At 41.0% G+C, this 17,417-nt stretch overlaps 1 protein-coding gene across 3 annotated transcripts; it reads right to left on the bottom strand.

Moving 5' to 3' along the window:
• Window positions 1–2,269: 2,269 nt before the first annotated feature.
• LOC106581740 (uncharacterized) lies at window positions 2,270–8,642 on the bottom strand. Of its 3 annotated transcripts, XM_045704506.1 has the most exons (9): window positions 8,358–8,642; window positions 7,871–7,980; window positions 5,727–5,847; window positions 4,537–4,694; window positions 4,160–4,308; window positions 3,862–4,021; window positions 3,637–3,779; window positions 2,458–3,372; window positions 2,270–2,426 (listed from the first exon to the last, which is right to left on the bottom strand). In XM_045704506.1, exons 2-8 carry the CDS (start codon window positions 7,917–7,919, stop codon window positions 2,479–2,481), a joined length of 1,674 nt encoding a protein of 557 aa, XP_045560462.1. In that variant the 5' UTR covers window positions 7,920–7,980; window positions 8,358–8,642; the 3' UTR covers window positions 2,270–2,426; window positions 2,458–2,478. The 3 variants fall into 3 exon arrangements, with proteins under 3 accessions (XP_045560462.1, XP_014019461.1, XP_014019462.1); XM_014163986.2 differs by having other exon boundaries at window positions 2,270–3,372; XM_014163987.2 differs by lacking the exon at window positions 7,871–7,980 and having other exon boundaries at window positions 2,270–3,372; window positions 8,358–8,636.
• Between the last annotated feature and the right edge of the window lie 8,775 nt (window positions 8,643–17,417).

The raw sequence follows: 17,417 nt of genomic DNA, 5'->3' as shown, positions 1-17,417 counted from the left end.
AATACATTTTAGAATGAGGCTGTAATTCACAACATATCATACGTTTTCCAAATTCGTAACATATTGTACGAATTGTAATTCGTAACATATCATACGAAATGGATGATGGCCATCCACAAATTAATACATACCACACTGTCACATCCTGACCAGTATAAGGGGTTATTTGTTATTGCAGTTTGGTCAGGATGTGGCAGGGTGTGTTTGTTTTATGTGGTTCGTGGTTTGTTGGGCTATGTTCTTGTTAGTTTATTTCTATGTTAGTTCTAGTCTGTAAGAGGGGTGTTTGTTTAGAGTGTTTTGGGGTTTGTTGGGCTATGCTCCTATGTAAGAGGGGTGTTTGTTTAGAGTGTTTCGGGGTTTGTTGGGCTATGTTCTTGTTAGTTTATTTCTATGTTAGTTCTAGTCTTTCTATTTCTATGTTTAGTTAATGGGGTTGACCTTCAATTGGAAGCAGCTGCTCCTAGTTGCTTCTAATTGAAGGTCTTATTTAAGAGGGGTGTTTTTTCTATGGGATTTGTGGGTAGTTGTTCCTTGTTTAGTGTTTGTTGCACCTGACAGGACTGTTTTGGTTTGTTCTTTTTTTGTATACGTATTTAGTTGTTTCTCCTTCAAATAAGAAGATGAGTATACATATTCCCGCTGCATTTTGGTCCAAGCCTTACGACAACCGTGACACATACGAAATGTATCATATCATACTAATAGGAGTGTCCAGGATTAACCATTATTATGTTACGTCTACCCCTGAGTCCAGGCTGACAGTGTCGTACCCTTTACTTTTTTTTTTGGTTCACCCCTGAGATTTTTGTTCCTATTCAACGTTTGGAACCACAATAACCAGCATGTTGTTGAAATGCAGCCCGTCGGACCCCTATATATGAATGGACAAAGCCATCGATCACGTGACACCATTAATTCATTCGATGTCTTTGTCCATTCATACACACTATATATACACATATGTGTGTGGACACCCCTTCAAATTAGTGGATTCGGCTATTTTAGCGAAACCCATTGCTGACAGGCGTATAAAATCGAGCACACAGCCATGCAATCTCCATAGACAAACATTGTCAGTAGAATGGCCTTACTGAAGAGCTCAGTGACCTTCAATGTGGCACCATCATAGGATGCCACCTTTCCAACAAGTCAGTTCGTCAAATTTCTGCCCTGCTAGAGCTGCCCTGGTCAACTGTAAGTGCTGTTATTGTGAAGTGGAAACGTCTAAGAACAACAACGGCTCAGCCGCAAAGTGGTAGACCACACAAGCTCACTGAATGGGAACGCTGAGTGCTGAAGTGTGTAAAAATTGCCTGTCCTCGGTTGCAACACTCACTACAGAGTTCCAAACTGCCTTTGGAAGCAACAATGAAGTGGGTTTCCATGGCCGAGCAGCCGCACACAAGCCTAAGATCACCATGTACAATGCCAAGTGTTGGCTGGAGTGGTGTAAAGCTCACTGCCATTGGACTCTGGAGTAGTGGAAGCGCCTTCTCTGGAGTAATGAATCACGCTTCACCATCTGGAATTCCGACGAACGAATCTGGGTTTGGAGGATGCCAGGACAATGCTACCTGCCCAATACATAGTGCAAACTGTAAAGTTTAGTGGAGGAGGAATAATGGTCTGTGGCTGTTTTTCATGGTTCGGGATGGGCCCCTTTGTTCCAGTGAAGGGATATCTTAACGCTATAGATACAATGACCTTCTAGACAATTCTGTGCTTCCAATTTTGTGGCAACAGTTTGGTGAAGGCCCTTTCCTTTTCAGCATGACAATGCCCCCGTGCACAAAACGAGGTCCATTCAGAAATCATTTGTCGAGATCGGTGTGGATGAATTTGACTGGCCTGCACAGAGCCCCTGACCTCAACCCCATCGAACACCTTTGTTAGGAATTGGAACGCCGACTGCGAGCCAGACCTAATCGCCCAACATCAGTGTCTGACCTCACTAAGTCCTCGCAGAAATGTTTGAATATCTAGTGGAAAGCCTTCCCAGAAGAGTGGAGGCTGTTATAGCAGCAAAGGGGGGACCAACTCCATATTAATGCACATGATTTTGGAATGAGATGTTCGACGAGCAGGTGTCCACATACTTTTGGTCTTGTAGTTATACAATCATTGGGGAAGAGTCAATAGCACATTGATGCCAAATTAAGTCGGCCAAATTAAGTCGGTTAAGATGGTGTCATGATTTGATCTGAGCTCTTATTCTTCTCTCATGAAATTGCACTTACATTACAATGAATAAAACCGACATACAAAAACAAGTGCATGGCATTTTATGGAAATTATTATTTTACATACACATTCACATTCTCAACAGAAGGCAATAATGGTGAAGGAATGTAGGCCTATGTGAGACGGCATATCCAACCAAGTGGAATATCTGTGCAGTTATAGGCTAAGGAACACTATTACACCACACACACACACACACACACACACACACACACACACACACACACACACTAATCAATGTCCCATGTACCCTGAGAAGTCTTCCTCTTCTTCCTCTTCTTCTGCTGTCTCATTGTCAGCCTGCACAGTGCCTGAGTGCGTTACAAGGTAGCCAGAGTGTGTCTCTGTGCTGTTGTCAGCATGTCTATTTGAATATTCAGAGTATATCCATGTGCAGACTGTCTGTGGCAGTGTCAGTACTAGCCCTGCATCCTCCTGTATCTCACTCGGAGATCTCATGCTGCCCGGTCGTAAGTTCCTCTGTAAAGAGTCTATGGGAAGTTGAGGCTTCTGCTCCTGTTTTGAAAATTCTAATAGAAAGTCTGTCTCCTCTTCATACTCGCCCTCCTCATCCCTCTTTACTGCCCCCAGAGTCACAGAGAACAGATTGACATTACCAGAGGTCTCCTTCTCCTCCACCTCTCTTTCTTTCTCCTCCTCTCCACCCAACCCTCCAAGTCCCAGAGGTCTGGGTCGGTCTCCGTCAAAGCTGGAAATGACCCTCGCCTGTTCACCTTTGACCTCTCCCTGAGTCTGACATCCTAGCACCATCACACCCACAGGAGCTTCCCTTTCCTCCTCAGCAGCAGCTACCTCAGAACTCAATCCCCCAGAATGCCCTGCTGTGTTAAGGAGGGCTACGTTGGCCCCTGATGCATCCTGGGACTGTGTGGTGCTGGAGCTGCTGTCAGATGAGAGCCCCGCAGCGCGGTCCATGTAGTCGTTGTTTTCCCCCTCTTCCTCTTCATCCTCCTCCTCCTCCTCCTCCCCCGCTTGGTTAGAGTTCTCTCTGTTATGGTGTGTTTTTGATCTGAGGGCCTTCCCTTGTTCCTCTGTCTCAGAAGATATAGAGACCAAGTCAGGGATCGTCCTCTCTGGGATGAGGAAGTAGCCCCCCACCAGGGCAGTCTGCATGGGGGGGAGGAGAGAGAGGCTGTGTTAAACACAGAGAAAGGTACAGTGACGTACCATAAGATTCCTGAATCTGTGTGTGTACACCCCTTTATGTAGACTACATGGGTGACAGAGTTCCTCTTACAGTATTTTCCTACAGAAATTGGCTTTGCATTGGCTTTGCATTTCTTAAGCTCCACAAATTCACATCCTTGATCCACAGATCAACATTGAAACAATGACAAAGAGTGAGATTGTGAGGTGTAGTTAGTTACAGACGTAGCCATTTCTCGCCAGTCCTCTGGGTTGGTGGGACTTCAGCTTGCACAAGAACCCCGTGTAGAACAGGCCAAACGTGAGAACCATCAGACCTACCCCACTCACAATGAGGACAACAGACACCCCAGCTACAACAGCAGGGACTGAGAGAGAGAGAATCATGATCAAATATGAGCTCTGTGCAATTGGGATGAAACATTGACTGAAACTATAGACAATATTCACCTCTGTTGGGCTCCAGACTGCTGGTGTAAGCACACTTCCACCCAGAGGACCGTGTGTTGAGGTTGGTGATGATCTTGGTGTACACCCTCACACAGTACTCCATACCCACCTCCAAGTTCTCCAGCATGTAAGCTAAATGAGTCGTTTGGGTCATTTGGGGCTGGAAATGAACATGAACGAAGAGTAATAATTCACATGAAACAGTCCTCTATATTTCAAATCATTAAAAAAAGAAAAAAAAGAGTACAATTTGATACGGCAATGAAGACAAGGAATGAATAGGCCTAGTTGTTTTTACCTTTGTCTCTCCTGCCCTCTTCCAGTAAATGTCAAAAGATAAGGATTTCCCATAGACCTTTTTAATAGTTTCTATCTCAAGCAGTGTGATGTTGATTTCCAGGCAGTTGCCACATCCATCCAAAGACAATATTGGAGCGCCAATAACAGCTATGTAAGATATAATGGTACGGTAGCATCATTTCACACACAGAGTAAACAATTTACAAAAATATTACATCAGACACGTTCACACACAAATACATACCTAGATTGTGTAATTTAATGTCAACTTGGATAACGTAAATAATTGCCCTCATACAAACACCTGTTCAAAATCTCTAGCAAAGAAATATCTTAACATTCTTATTAGCAAGTCAAAATGGAAAGCAGACATACTCTGTGTGAAGGGGGTGAAGGTGGTCTCGACCACGGGCGACTCTGAGAGGTTGCGGGAGGCCCAAACACATATTTTATACTCTTCTTTGGGGAACTTTAGATCCAGCCTATGACTTGTCATGTTGGTTTGATGTGGATATTGCGGCCTGTGGTTTCTTCTGTTGAGACAGAAACAAGGAGGGTAATTTTTGTGTGGTGCCGAATATTAGCAAATAATACAAGGAGTAGGCCAAGTTGAATAACTTTATTAACAAAAGTACGTTTGGTTCAATTCCAAATTATTCAAATGTTTAGTGTGGTCTTCAAATCTCAACAATATCTCATTCACAGTGTTGTGAGACAGGATTTTATACCCATATCACTCAGTTGGTTTTCCTGTTCCATAATGAGTATTTATCTGTAGTTCAAACAAAACAAAGCTGTGCTTTCAGTAAGCTCATCTGTCTGACTTGTTGCATCCTCACCAGACCCCCAGCAGAAGAGAAAGTGGTTGATTATATTGAATTTACTTGAAATTCACAGCCTTTTTAAAGTGGTAACACCTGCATAACAGAGTACTGTCTCTAGAGTCTAGAGCAGATACTATGAGGGTGGAAACAACGACCACGATGACACAAAGCTGTATCTACGGTCAAGTGAAAGCAATACTTGAGAAAAACACTTCACACTGCAGTCAAATCTTCCAGCCGCAACACACTTGGTAAGACAGGCAAATTATGCTGAATAGGCTAATGTTGGTTAGGTAAAGGTTATAGCTTATGTCCAAAACCAACACATTTCTCCACAAGTGAAACCCAAAATGCTCTGACTGAAGTTTGAACTTTCCAATGACTGTCACTCTGAAAAGCAATGATTTACTACTGTAATTATAGTGTTATTACATCTAACCTCTGAGACAATCCACAACCCAGTCATATCAAGTGTGTCATGGGAATCCGATCAACATCATTTGTCTAAAGTCCAAAAACCTAACCACAATGCAGTAGTAGAATTATCCAACAAGATTAACACAAACAAAATCATGATGAGAGGTGACACTATACTCAGTTTTAATTCAAAGTAACTGTCCAGTGTTTCCAGATTTCCACCACTGCTAAATGCATATAGGCAAAGCACTGGAAAGCATATAGGAGTACCTCAACAACAGAATGGTGTGGGAATAAACCGGTCATTAAAAATATTGTGACAACCTGCGGGTGATCTTGTACACGGTCCCAGGAGGTGTGCCTGGACCGGCGCTCCAGCGTAGAACATGGTGGAAGTTGAGGGACTCTATGGAAACATTGACTGGAGCAGGGAGGGAGCACAGGGCTAAAAGGAAGAAGATAATACAGTGAGGGCCATTACCATCAAACTCATAAAGATAACATACAGTATATGGTACCACTATACTGCCCACAGACACAGACTGTTTGTGGGTGGGTATATATGTGAGAGAAAATGTTGATCACAGTATCTTATCCGAGGCCAGGTAGGCAGCTCCAGTAAATACATAACTTGCTGCTAGTATCTGGCAGTAAAACTGGAATGCTATATTGAACCAGTTTTTTAAATGATTATTTTTTACCTCTTTTTCTCCCCAATTTCGTGATATCTAATTGGTAGTTACAATCTTGTCCCAACGCCGCAACTCCCGTACGGACTTGGGAGATCGAAGGTCGAGAGCCATGCGTCCTCAGAAACACGACCCTGCCAAGCCGCACTGCTTCTTGACACACTGCTCGCGTAACCCGGAAGCCAGCTGCACCAATGTGTCAGAGGAAACACCGTACAACTGGCGACCGTGTCAGTGTGCATGCGCCCGGCGCACCACAGGAATCGCTGGGACAAGGACATGCCGGCCAAACCCTCCTCTAACCCGGGCGACGCTGGGCCAATTGTGCGCCACCTCATGGGTCTCCCGGTCGCGGCCAGCTGCGACACAGCCCGGGATCGAAACCGGATCTGTAGTGACGCCTCAAACACTGCAGTGCCTTACATGGAACCCAAACCGGCTGCACGCGTGTGCCATCGTGCATAAATGTATTTTGTCCCCCTACACCAAACGCGATCAAGACACGCAGGTTAAAATATCAAAACAAACTCTGAACCAATTACATTAATTTGGGGACAGGTCGAAAAGCATTAGCTTGCTGTTGCTAGCTAATTTGTCCTGGGATATAAACATTAGGTTGTTATTTTACCTGAAATGCACAAGGTCCTCTACTCCGACAATTAATCCACACATAAAAATGGTCAACCGAATCATTTCTAGTCATCACTCCTCCTTCCAGGCTTTTTCATGTTTAACTTATATGGTGATTGGCATCTAAACTTTCTTAGTATTACCACGACACCTGGCAACAGTTCGCCTCACAATCAGCCATGTGGGTATAACCAATGAGGAGATGGCACGTGGGTACCTGCTTCTATAAACCAATGAGGAGATGGGAGAGGCAGGACTTGCAGCGCGATCTGCGCCAGAAATAGGAATGACTTCTATTTTATCCCTTGGCAACGCAGACGCTCGTTGACACGCACAAGCAGTGTGGGTGCACTAATTGAATAACATAGATTCCTACATTTATTTTGCAACGCTCGTGGTGTAGTCAGGGTATTAGACCACTGTGGCACTAAAATATTTTATTTTCCAGTTCAGTACAAAAACACAAAAACAGCTGCCAGAAATATAAGGTCGAATATTTAAGCTATAAGGCCCGAGGGGGTGTGGTATATGGCCAATATTCCCTGGCTAAGGGCTGCTCTTAGGCACGACGCAACGCCTGGATACAGCCCTTAGCCGTGGTATATTGTCCATATATCACAAACCCCTGAGGTGCCTTATTGCTATTATAAACTATTACACCAACGAGCAGTAAAAATTAAAATGTTAAAATGTTTTGTCATACCCGTGGTATATGGTCTGATATGCCATGGCTGTCAGCCAATCAGCATTCAGGGCTTGAACCACCCAGATCATAATGCTTATTATAAACTGGGTGGTTTGAGTCCTGAATGTTGATTGGCTGAAAGCCGTGGTATATCAGACCATATACCATGGGTATGACAAAACATTTATTTTTACTGCTCTAATTATGTTGGTAACCAGTTCATAATAGCAATAAGGCACCTCAGGGGTTTGTGATATATGAATACTATACCACGCCTAAGGGCTGTATCTAGGCACTCTGCGTTGCGTCGCGGGTAAGAACAGCCCTTAGCCGTGGTATTTTGGCCTCCCTCATGCCTTATTGCGTAAATAACGCATACTACAACAACATATATGATAGTGACAAAAACAGTACAGTGAGATGTTGAACCTGTTATTTAACAATGATTGGTGTTGGTAACTTACCATAGCAACACTGCAACATCAAATAAATAGTCCGAAGAAAATGTTTCATATCTTCTTATTTATTAAACATCACATAGCCTAAGTCTTCTAACTCATGGTCGGTTATTGACCTGAAGAAAAAAAAAGATTGAATACAGAAAATAAACTTGTCCTGCTCACACAATAGGAAAGGTTGACACTACGATTCGATCCTGTACATAACTATTGTGAGGTTTGTATCCCATCAAACATGAAGATCAAGTTGCATGTTGCAATATTGAGGCAGGAGGACAACACTTTACATCTAGGCTACTATTATTTATGTGTTTATAGAAAGCTGGTGTCTATAACCCTTCTACAAGTCTTGAAATTATTAAACACAAACTATTTTTAGGATATAAAAAAACATCTGTATTAATGAAGAGCCACGGTGTTTCTATAATAAAATGATACATGCTACACTGTTTCTTGATCTGAACTAAATGCTGACATTAATAAATAATTGTACCTGAAGACCGTGCGTTCCTAGAATTCCATTCGGATGAAAGTGATGTTCACCTGTTCGTAAAAGCAGAAGCGAAAATATACATGTGAAAACATAGATATAGATAGACGGTCTGAAGGAGCCAACACTCGCAAAAAAAGAGTCAAGCAATCCGCGCTTCAGGAGCCTCCTGGTTTAAGGTCCAAAGACTTAAAAGACACACCCTGTCCCCTCAAATTAAGCGGACACTTGACAACTGACGAGTATACACCTGCAGGGCAAGGGGCGAGGGAGGAAGGAATGATTTTTAAATGGACCATCCTTAACCGGAAATGTGTCACTCGCTCATCCCGCGATGATTGTGTTTTCAGCCACCGGTAACTTGCGGGTACTTTTTATACGCTATGTCAATTATGAGTGCATGTTTGGACCGTACACCCCGGATTTATGCGCTAATACACAACACGTTACAGTATCACGTGTTTTCTGGTAGGGAAACTTAACTCTTATCCACAGAAAGAGGCGAAAGCACAGCATTTCTAAACCTAGATGCGCCCCCAGATATACTTTTGAGCTGATGAGAAACTCCATTGGCATCGTATTAACGACCATTGTGTACTTCGCCCATGTTTCGATAATGGGCAGCGCAATGCGTCCTGGCCGATTCTGGGACAAGGAGAGATGAGCTCTCCTTCAAGGAGTCAATTGAGTACCACAATATGAGTCATAATACACAAGAAACTAGCGGTAAAACCCGGACATGGTTCCAATCGTTTTTCCACCATTCATTTTTCAATGGGGGATTTTAAAACCACTTCATATAAGGTCTGTATTTTGTGTAGGTTTACCCCGGAAAGTCTCTCGGACAAGGTAACTTTTATCAATATATTTGTCTGTAATTACCCCTCCCTAAATTAAATTCTAACTAGCTGCTAATGTGGCTATCAAACAGAACTGCAGTGTTGGAAAAAGTACTCAATTGTCATACTAGAGTAAAAGTAAAGATAGTTTAATGGAAAAATGACAAAAGTAAAAGTCAACCAGTAAAATACTAACGTTACTTGAGTAAAAGTCTAAAAGTATTTGGTTTTAAATATACTTAAGTATCAAAAGTATATGTAATTGCAAAAATATACTTAAGTATTAAAAGTAAAAGTATAATCATTTCAAATTCCTTATATTAAACAAAGCAAATGGCCACATTTTCAAGTTTTTTATTTATTTACGGATAGTCAGTGGCACACTCCAATACTCAGACATCATTACAAATTAAGCATGTGTTTAGTGAGTCTGCCAGATCAGAGGCAGTAGGGATGACATCTGATGTTTTCTTGACAAGTGTGTGAATTACACCATTTTCCTGTCCTGCTAAGCATTCAAAATGTAACAAGTACTTTTGGGTTTCAGGGAAAATGTAAGGAGTAAAAAGTACATTATTTTCTTTAGGAATGTAGAATGAAGTAAAAGTTGCCAAAAATATAAATAGTAAAGTACAGATACCCCCAAAAAACTACTTTAGTACTTTTTTTGTATTTTTACTTACAGTTGAAGTCAGAATTTTACATACACCTTAGCCAAATACATTCAAACTCAGTTTCACAATTCCTGACTTTTAATCCAAGTAAAAATTCCCTGTTTTAGGTCAGTTAGGATCACCACTTTATTTTAAGAATGTGAAATGTCAGAATAATAGTAGAGAGAATTATTTATTTCAGCTTTTATGTATTTCATCACATTCCCAGTGGGTCAGAAGTTTACATACACTCAATTAGTATTTGGTAGCATTGCCTTTAAATTGTTTAACTTGGGTCAAACGTTTCAGGGAGCCTTCCACAAGCTTCCCACAATAAGTTGGGTGAATTTTGTCCCATTCCTCCCAACAGAGCTGGTGTAACTGAGTCAGGTTTGTAGGCCTCCTTGCTCGCACACGCTTTTTCAGTTCTGCCCACACATTTTCTATAGGCTTGAGGTCAGGGCTTTGTGATGGCCAATCCAATACCTTGACTTTGTTGTCCTTAAGCCATTTTGCCACAACTTTGGAAGTATGCTTGGGATCATTGTCCATTTGGAAGACCCATTTGCAACCAAGCTTTAACTTCCTGACTGATGTCTTGAGATGTTGCTTCAATATAGCCACATAATTTTCCTCCCTCATGACGCCATCTATTTTGTGAAGTGCACCAGTCCCTCCTGCAGCAAAGCACCCCCACAACATGATGCTGCCACACCCGTGCTTCATGGTTGGGATGGTGTTCTTCGGCTTGCAAGCGTCCCCCTTTTCCCTCCGAACATAACAATGGTCATTATGGCCAAACAGTTCTATTTTTGTTTCATCAGACCAGAGGACTTTTCTCCAAAAAGTACAATCTTTGTCCTCATGTGCAGTTGCAAACCGTAGTTTGGCTTTTTTATGGCGGTTTTGGAGCAGTGGCTTCTTCCTTGCTGAGTGGCCTTTCGGGTTATGTCGATATAGGACTCGTTTTACTGTGGATATAGATATTTTTCTTCCTCCAGCATCTTCACAAGGTCCTTTGCTGTTTTTCTGGGATTGATTTGCACTTTTCACACCAAAGTACATTCATCTCTAGGACACAGAACACGTCTCCTTCCTGAGCGGTATGACGTCTGCGTGGTCCCATGGTGTTTATACTTGCGTACTATTGTTTGTACAGACGAATGTTTGTACCTTCAGGCGTTTGAAAATTGCTCCCAAGGTTGACCCAGACATGTAGAGGTCTACAAAAAAAAATTCTGAGGTCTTGGCTGATTTCTTTTGATTTTCCCATGATGTCAAGCGAAGAGGCACTGAGTTTGAAGGTAGGCCTTGAAATACATCCACAGGTACACCTCCAATTGACTCAAATGATGTCAATTAGCCTATCAGAAGCTTCTAAAGCCATGACATCATTTTCTGGAATTTTCCAAGCTGTTTAGAGGCACAGTCAACTTAGTGTATGTAATCTTCTGACCCACTGGAATTGTGATACAGTGGATTCTAAATGAAATAATCTGTCTGTAAACAATTGTTGGAATAATTACTTGTGTCATGCACAAAGTAGATGTCCTAACTGACTTGCCAAAATTATAGTTTGTTAACAAGAAATTTGTAGAGTGGTTGAAAAACGAGTTTTAATGACTCCAACCTAAGTGTATGTGAACTTCCAACTTCAACTGTAAGTACTTTACACCACTGCAGAATTGCACATCTTGTCACATGCTTTGACGTGATCACTGAAGGCAGTGTTGCAGGGTGGGAAAAAACTCAGTTTCTCCACACAAACGCTCAGTAACAAGGAACCTAGCAGGTGAAGTCAAATAGAATAAATAGTAGATATTATTTTATATAATATATAAATAAACATAGTTTTTGTAGTTTCTCATTTAAATAACTGATATTGTGTATTTATCGTGTGTATTGTGGTATAGCATCTTTCCAATTACCTACCGTAGCTTTTTTTTCTAGAATTATTTGAATATCCCTGGCTTTTGTAGCTAACTAGCTAGCTAAGCTTAGGCCTCTCTGTTGATCAGAAGCAAGGATGGTTCAGTGCTATGTACTGGATTGTAACCACTACTCCAATAAGCATACGTGAATTTTATCGTTTTCCGACCTCCGTAATCGAGAGGCTAGCTGCTGACAAGCTATTTTGGTTAGGTCGAAGATCTATGCTTAGCTAGGTGCTTATGGAAATTAGCTAGATAACCACCGACTGTAGTTATGTGTACAATGCACATTACCTTCCTTACAAAAGAAAACCAGCATAGGCTAGCAAAATGGCTGTTGTGACCTTTTTATTGACGAGTCTTTAGTGAGCTAGCCAGCTAGTTAATGTTAACTCACAGGTTGTGTAGTCATACACTATACACACAATAGTATGTGGTCACCTGTTAAAATTACCGACTTCTTTGCGCTATTGAGTCTTTGCATAGGAAAGAATGGGGTAATGTGATCGATGGAAACAGCGGCAGCCTATAAGAAGCGACACTAAAGTACCATACAATATTTAATTTATAGCTAGTAATTTTAATACTTTAAACCAGACCATCAGGTCAGTGGGTGTGAAGAATTAGCTGTATTAAGTTACAGTACATTTTCAATAACCCACTTGTAACTAGTTGACAGTAAGATTTGAAAATTAAACATTAACTTCCTGTGAACCAGCTGCCATCAAGGTCCTGGAAACTGCACAATAACCTTTTAACAGTGCAGGTCTTGATTGACACAAGTTCTTACAAAGATTGCAAAACTGACAATAGCAAAAGAGATGCTCCCGAATACATTTGCCCCACCTACACTTTAAAGTCCAGCAATGAGTGTTCTTAATGCTGCATTCATAACCACATGGGAAGTAGGATTTCACCACATTCAACTGGGAAAAATCCACATGAATGGCCTTCCAACTGGTAATTACTAGTGGGAAACGCGTCTATCATCCATGAGCTCCAACTTCTCCCACATGCTGACCTATGATGTCACCTTGCCAGCAGCATACCACCCTGCATCCCATTGATGGCTTGCTTCTGAAGCTAAGCAGGGTTGGTGCTGCTCAGTCCCTGGATGGGAGACCAGATTCTGCTGGAAATGGTGTTGGAGGGCCAGTAGGAGGCACTCTTTCCTTTGGTCTAAAAACTATCTTAATGCCCTGTGTAGGGTGCCGTCTTTCGGATGGGACGTTAAACGGGTGTCCTGACTCTCTGAGGTCATTAAAGATCCCATGGCACTTATCGTAAAAGTAGAGGTGTTAATCCCGGTGTCCTGGCTAAATTCCCAAGCTGTCTCTCATACCACCACGGTCACCTAATCATCCCCAGTTTACAATTGGCTCATTCATCCCCTGTAACTATTCCCCAGGTCATTGCTGTAAATGAGAACGTGTTCTCAGTCAACTTACCTGGTAAAATAAAAATAAAAACCTACTATTATTTATGCACTTTGAGATTATTTTTGAAAAGCGCTTTACACGTAAAAAATTATTATCATCACTACTACTAAGGAAATGACCTTGATAACAGCATTTTCGGCAGTCAAATGTAACAAAACATTATTTAGAAAAACCAACCTGTTAATATGGTTTTTGAACTCTATAATTTGTTTACCAATCTGATAGCTGTATTTGTCATTTATGGGTGACGCAGCTTGTTGGCCACAAGCCAATTAGTGTTTCCCAACAATTTGGATGCACAAGAATGCATCCAACTGGTATTACGACTTCACAACTAGTAAATTCCCACCTCTCACATGGTTACGAACGCAGCTTTAAATGTAATATTTTGGGTAGAAAAATGTACCATTATAATAGATTGCCCGCACATGAACCCTAAATAGATTGTCCGCACATGAACCCTCACCCTACCATGTGAGTTCCTCTGTGTACCTTTGAAGGTATCTTATGTTTTCCTTTGGCCTTTTTGTACACCAGGGAACAACACTACCATAAACATACTCTTATTTTTGAGAGTGTGTGCATATACTGTATGTTCTTGGTAACAAATAACCAGCTGGTGGCACTGCTGAGACATTAATACACACAGACCAAAAGGTTGCAAGTTCAAATCCTCAGAGTATTTATGCACCCTTAGTGCTAGATTATATCAGACCCGCGCTATTGGACACCTGTGTAACTGGTGTGAAATGGCTAGCTAGTTAGCGGCGCGCGCTAGTAGTGGTTCAATTGGTGTCGTCACTTGCTCTGAGAACTTGAAGTTATTCTTTCCCATTGCTCTAAAGGGCCATGGCTTTTGTGGAGTGATAGGTAACAATGCTTCGGGGGTGAATGTTGTCAATGTGTTCACAGGGTCCTTGGTTTGAGCCCAGGTTGGGGCGAGGAGAGGGACAGAAGCAACACTGTTATACCCACGTAGCAGTTGTTTTTGCGGTGTCGGAAGTGGAACTGTGTTAGAGCTGTCAAATCCACAAATTATCCCAAAAATATTTATTGTCACATACACCGGATAGGTGCAGTGAAATGTGTTGTTTTACAGGGTCAACCCTAGTAGTACGGCACCCTTGGAGCAAATTAGGGTGAAGTGCCTTGTTCAAGGGCACAGAGAACCTTTTGGTTACTGGCCGAATGCTCTAATTGCTATGCTACCTGTCGTCCTATACCTAGGGAACTAAACTCCACTCCATGGTAAAGGAAGTTTCTGATGAACTTCACCAACAGAGTGAAGCAGAGACCAGGCTTTGTGGAATCTAGCTCTCACTACATTGATTCGCCCAAGGTCAATACTTTAAAAAAACGTAATCATTAAACGCCTACCTTGTACTTATGTTTGTCCTCGGTAGTTGCGTGCCTTTCTTTGTTTGCTGATATCCATACCTTTTCCATAAAATGTTAATCAAATACAACCACCAACGTTTTATTTGTTTCTGTTTCTTGAAGTAGCCAATAACATATATATGTATTTTTTTTTTTACAGTTCTTGCCATAAGTGCTTCAAAAGAAGGCTATCCTATGAGTTTAAATGAAATTGCAAGTGAGGCATGCCAAGTTGATTTGCAGGATGGGCCAAAAAGCCCCCCCCCCTTTTGGTCGTGTGTATTGAATGTCTCAGCAGTAATAATATAGTGAAACTAATTTCTCAACATTAAGTGCATTATGTGGTTTGAATGAAGTAACAGCACTGCATAAAACAATTAATACATGTCCCATGATGGTAGTGACTACCCATTACTGCTTATCACTTATTAACCATCGTTTATTCATATTACTTCACTTTAATAAAATATTTGTTGTTGTGTATATTACATTTGCTTTATTTGGTGACTTTATTTCATTCCTAGTCATCATCTCATCTCTATAGAGTAGCTGTCTATGCTGTCTGACAAAACCACAATTTTAATAGTTCTTCAATGTAAGTACAGCATACTTTTATGACTCCAAAAAAACATTCCTTACCCCAGGATACTTCAACTGGTGACGATCTGGGAGAATGAAGAAAAAAGAGCACTTTGTTGCGACATAAATCAGATTTATTGACAGGACAAGTATGACTCGCCTTCATCAGATACTTTTATGACTGCTGAATACCAACTATCAATTTCTTAGATCGTGTATTTTCAGGTAGAGATAACGCTCTCTCGATTGTGCATTCTTCTGTCTCTTATACATAGCAGGCATAAAAGAAACACAGACCAGACAAGTAGGTGCGCAATGGATTATGGTCATTTTAGTAAATTACCACATTTTCTGTGGTAAACTATGTAGAGTATTAGCCTGTTGGAAACTACAACTCCCTACTCCATCGCACAGTTCGGGCTTTGTCCGATTTATGAGAAACGAGCAATATGCGCATTTAGCTCACAGAATAATAAACTAAATGGAATTCAAATAATTGAACCGACATTATCAATTAGTGGTTTAAAAAAACTAAAAATAACCAAAATGTCAGCACTAGACATTTCACATGTGAAAACATGTTTTTGAAACACTTCCCATGTGATCACATTTTCAAATGTGCAATTCCATGTGTTATCGCTGTTCAGCTTAATTATGATACCATCTGGGATTTGAACTCACAACCTCTGGAATTGGAATACGCTGATACTGTATTTCTGCTGCACCACAAAGTCAATAGCGTTCCCCTAAACATTCATTACCTATAATACATCTCAGTGCTTAGCAAAAGAGTGCCAAGTGCAGTGCTATTTTAGTTATTCTGACTATTCTCTCATCATGGATTTCAATTACTTATTTCAGCAATTTGAGGGTTTTCTGTATAGTTGTCTAATGTTGTTGGGGCATATTATTCTGATTTAATGTTACTCCTGAATCATTAATATAAATATATTCGTTTTTCTTGAGTGTCTGAGATTTGACTTTGAAGTCCAAAGTGTAGGAATACAGGTGAAATCAGTTACTGACACAGACATGGTGGCGTAGCAGGAAGATTGTAATGCCGTGAACCAAGAGGTTGTGAGTTCAAATCCCAGGTGAGAACATGTTGATAATAAAGACTGTGTAAATAAATGTACCCTCTTAATCAGGTTTACATCCAACCTTTTTATGTGTGTAAAGTTCATGTCGGATAAAAAATGTCATGACAGACCTGCTGGTAAACTTTCCAAATATCGACAAAACAAAATACACTAGACAAGGTGGGATCTTTTTGTGTCTGTAAAATTAATTATACAAGGAATGTTGGCTTGTCGGATGCAGAACTTCACAGGGTGGTGAATGTGCAAGGTGATGAGCTTGATGCTCCTTTCCAATAAATATTGAGGGTATTATTCTGGTGACATGAATTTCGATGGTTGATGGACGTTATTGTCCATAATATTCTCATCATGTAGGTCAGTGGTTCCCAACCAGGGGTACTAGGATCCCTGTGGGCTCTTGGCCTATCCACAGCGGGTACATGAGAAGACTCATGAGGCCTACTGGTAAAATGCACAAGGAGGTACTTCAGGGGTACTCTGGGCAGAGCAAAATACAGCAACCGAAAAAGGTTGGGAACCACTTATGTAGGCTATAACTGCACTGTATCTGTGAGCTGTTGGCTCGAGCCCATGTGCCAATACCAGAGTGGGCACACGCTATATAATGCAAACATTTTCAAGAGTTGAAAAAATGTCCTGGAAACACATTTAACTTGTATTTTTTATTCGGTATTTGGGAATTTAACTGCAAAATGTATTTTTATGTGCCCTGCATCATCACTTTTATCTGCAACAAGTCAATTTGATGGAAACACATCTTGTTTTCATGCGGATTTTAGAATATTCACATTAAAATGTGTTGCCAATTGGATGGAAACCTAGCTAGTGTAGTCATGTTTGTCAAATATGTACGTTGAAAACACAATGTGTATCATAACAACTTATTTTTGTTTGTAGGGCATCATCTGTGAAATCTCATTTGAAAATGTTAATCCACATTGTGGATCACGTGAAAATCCACATGTGAAATATCATCACATGTAAAACACATGGTTTCACATGTGAAAATCCACATAACGTGAAGTGTTCCAAAAACACATGGCTTCACATGATTTCACATGTGCCGAACATATGGAAATGTCACATGTGAAATCATGTGATTTTCCACATGTGAAATCATGTGATTTTCCACATGTGAAATCATG

Source organism: Salmo salar, chromosome ssa21 (assembly GCF_905237065.1).
Source record: "Salmo salar chromosome ssa21, Ssal_v3.1, whole genome shotgun sequence".
NCBI lineage: Eukaryota > Metazoa > Chordata > Actinopteri > Salmoniformes > Salmonidae > Salmo > Salmo salar.
The sequence above is the reverse complement of the archived record's forward strand: the minus strand, read 5'-3'. Positions and strand labels throughout refer to the sequence as shown.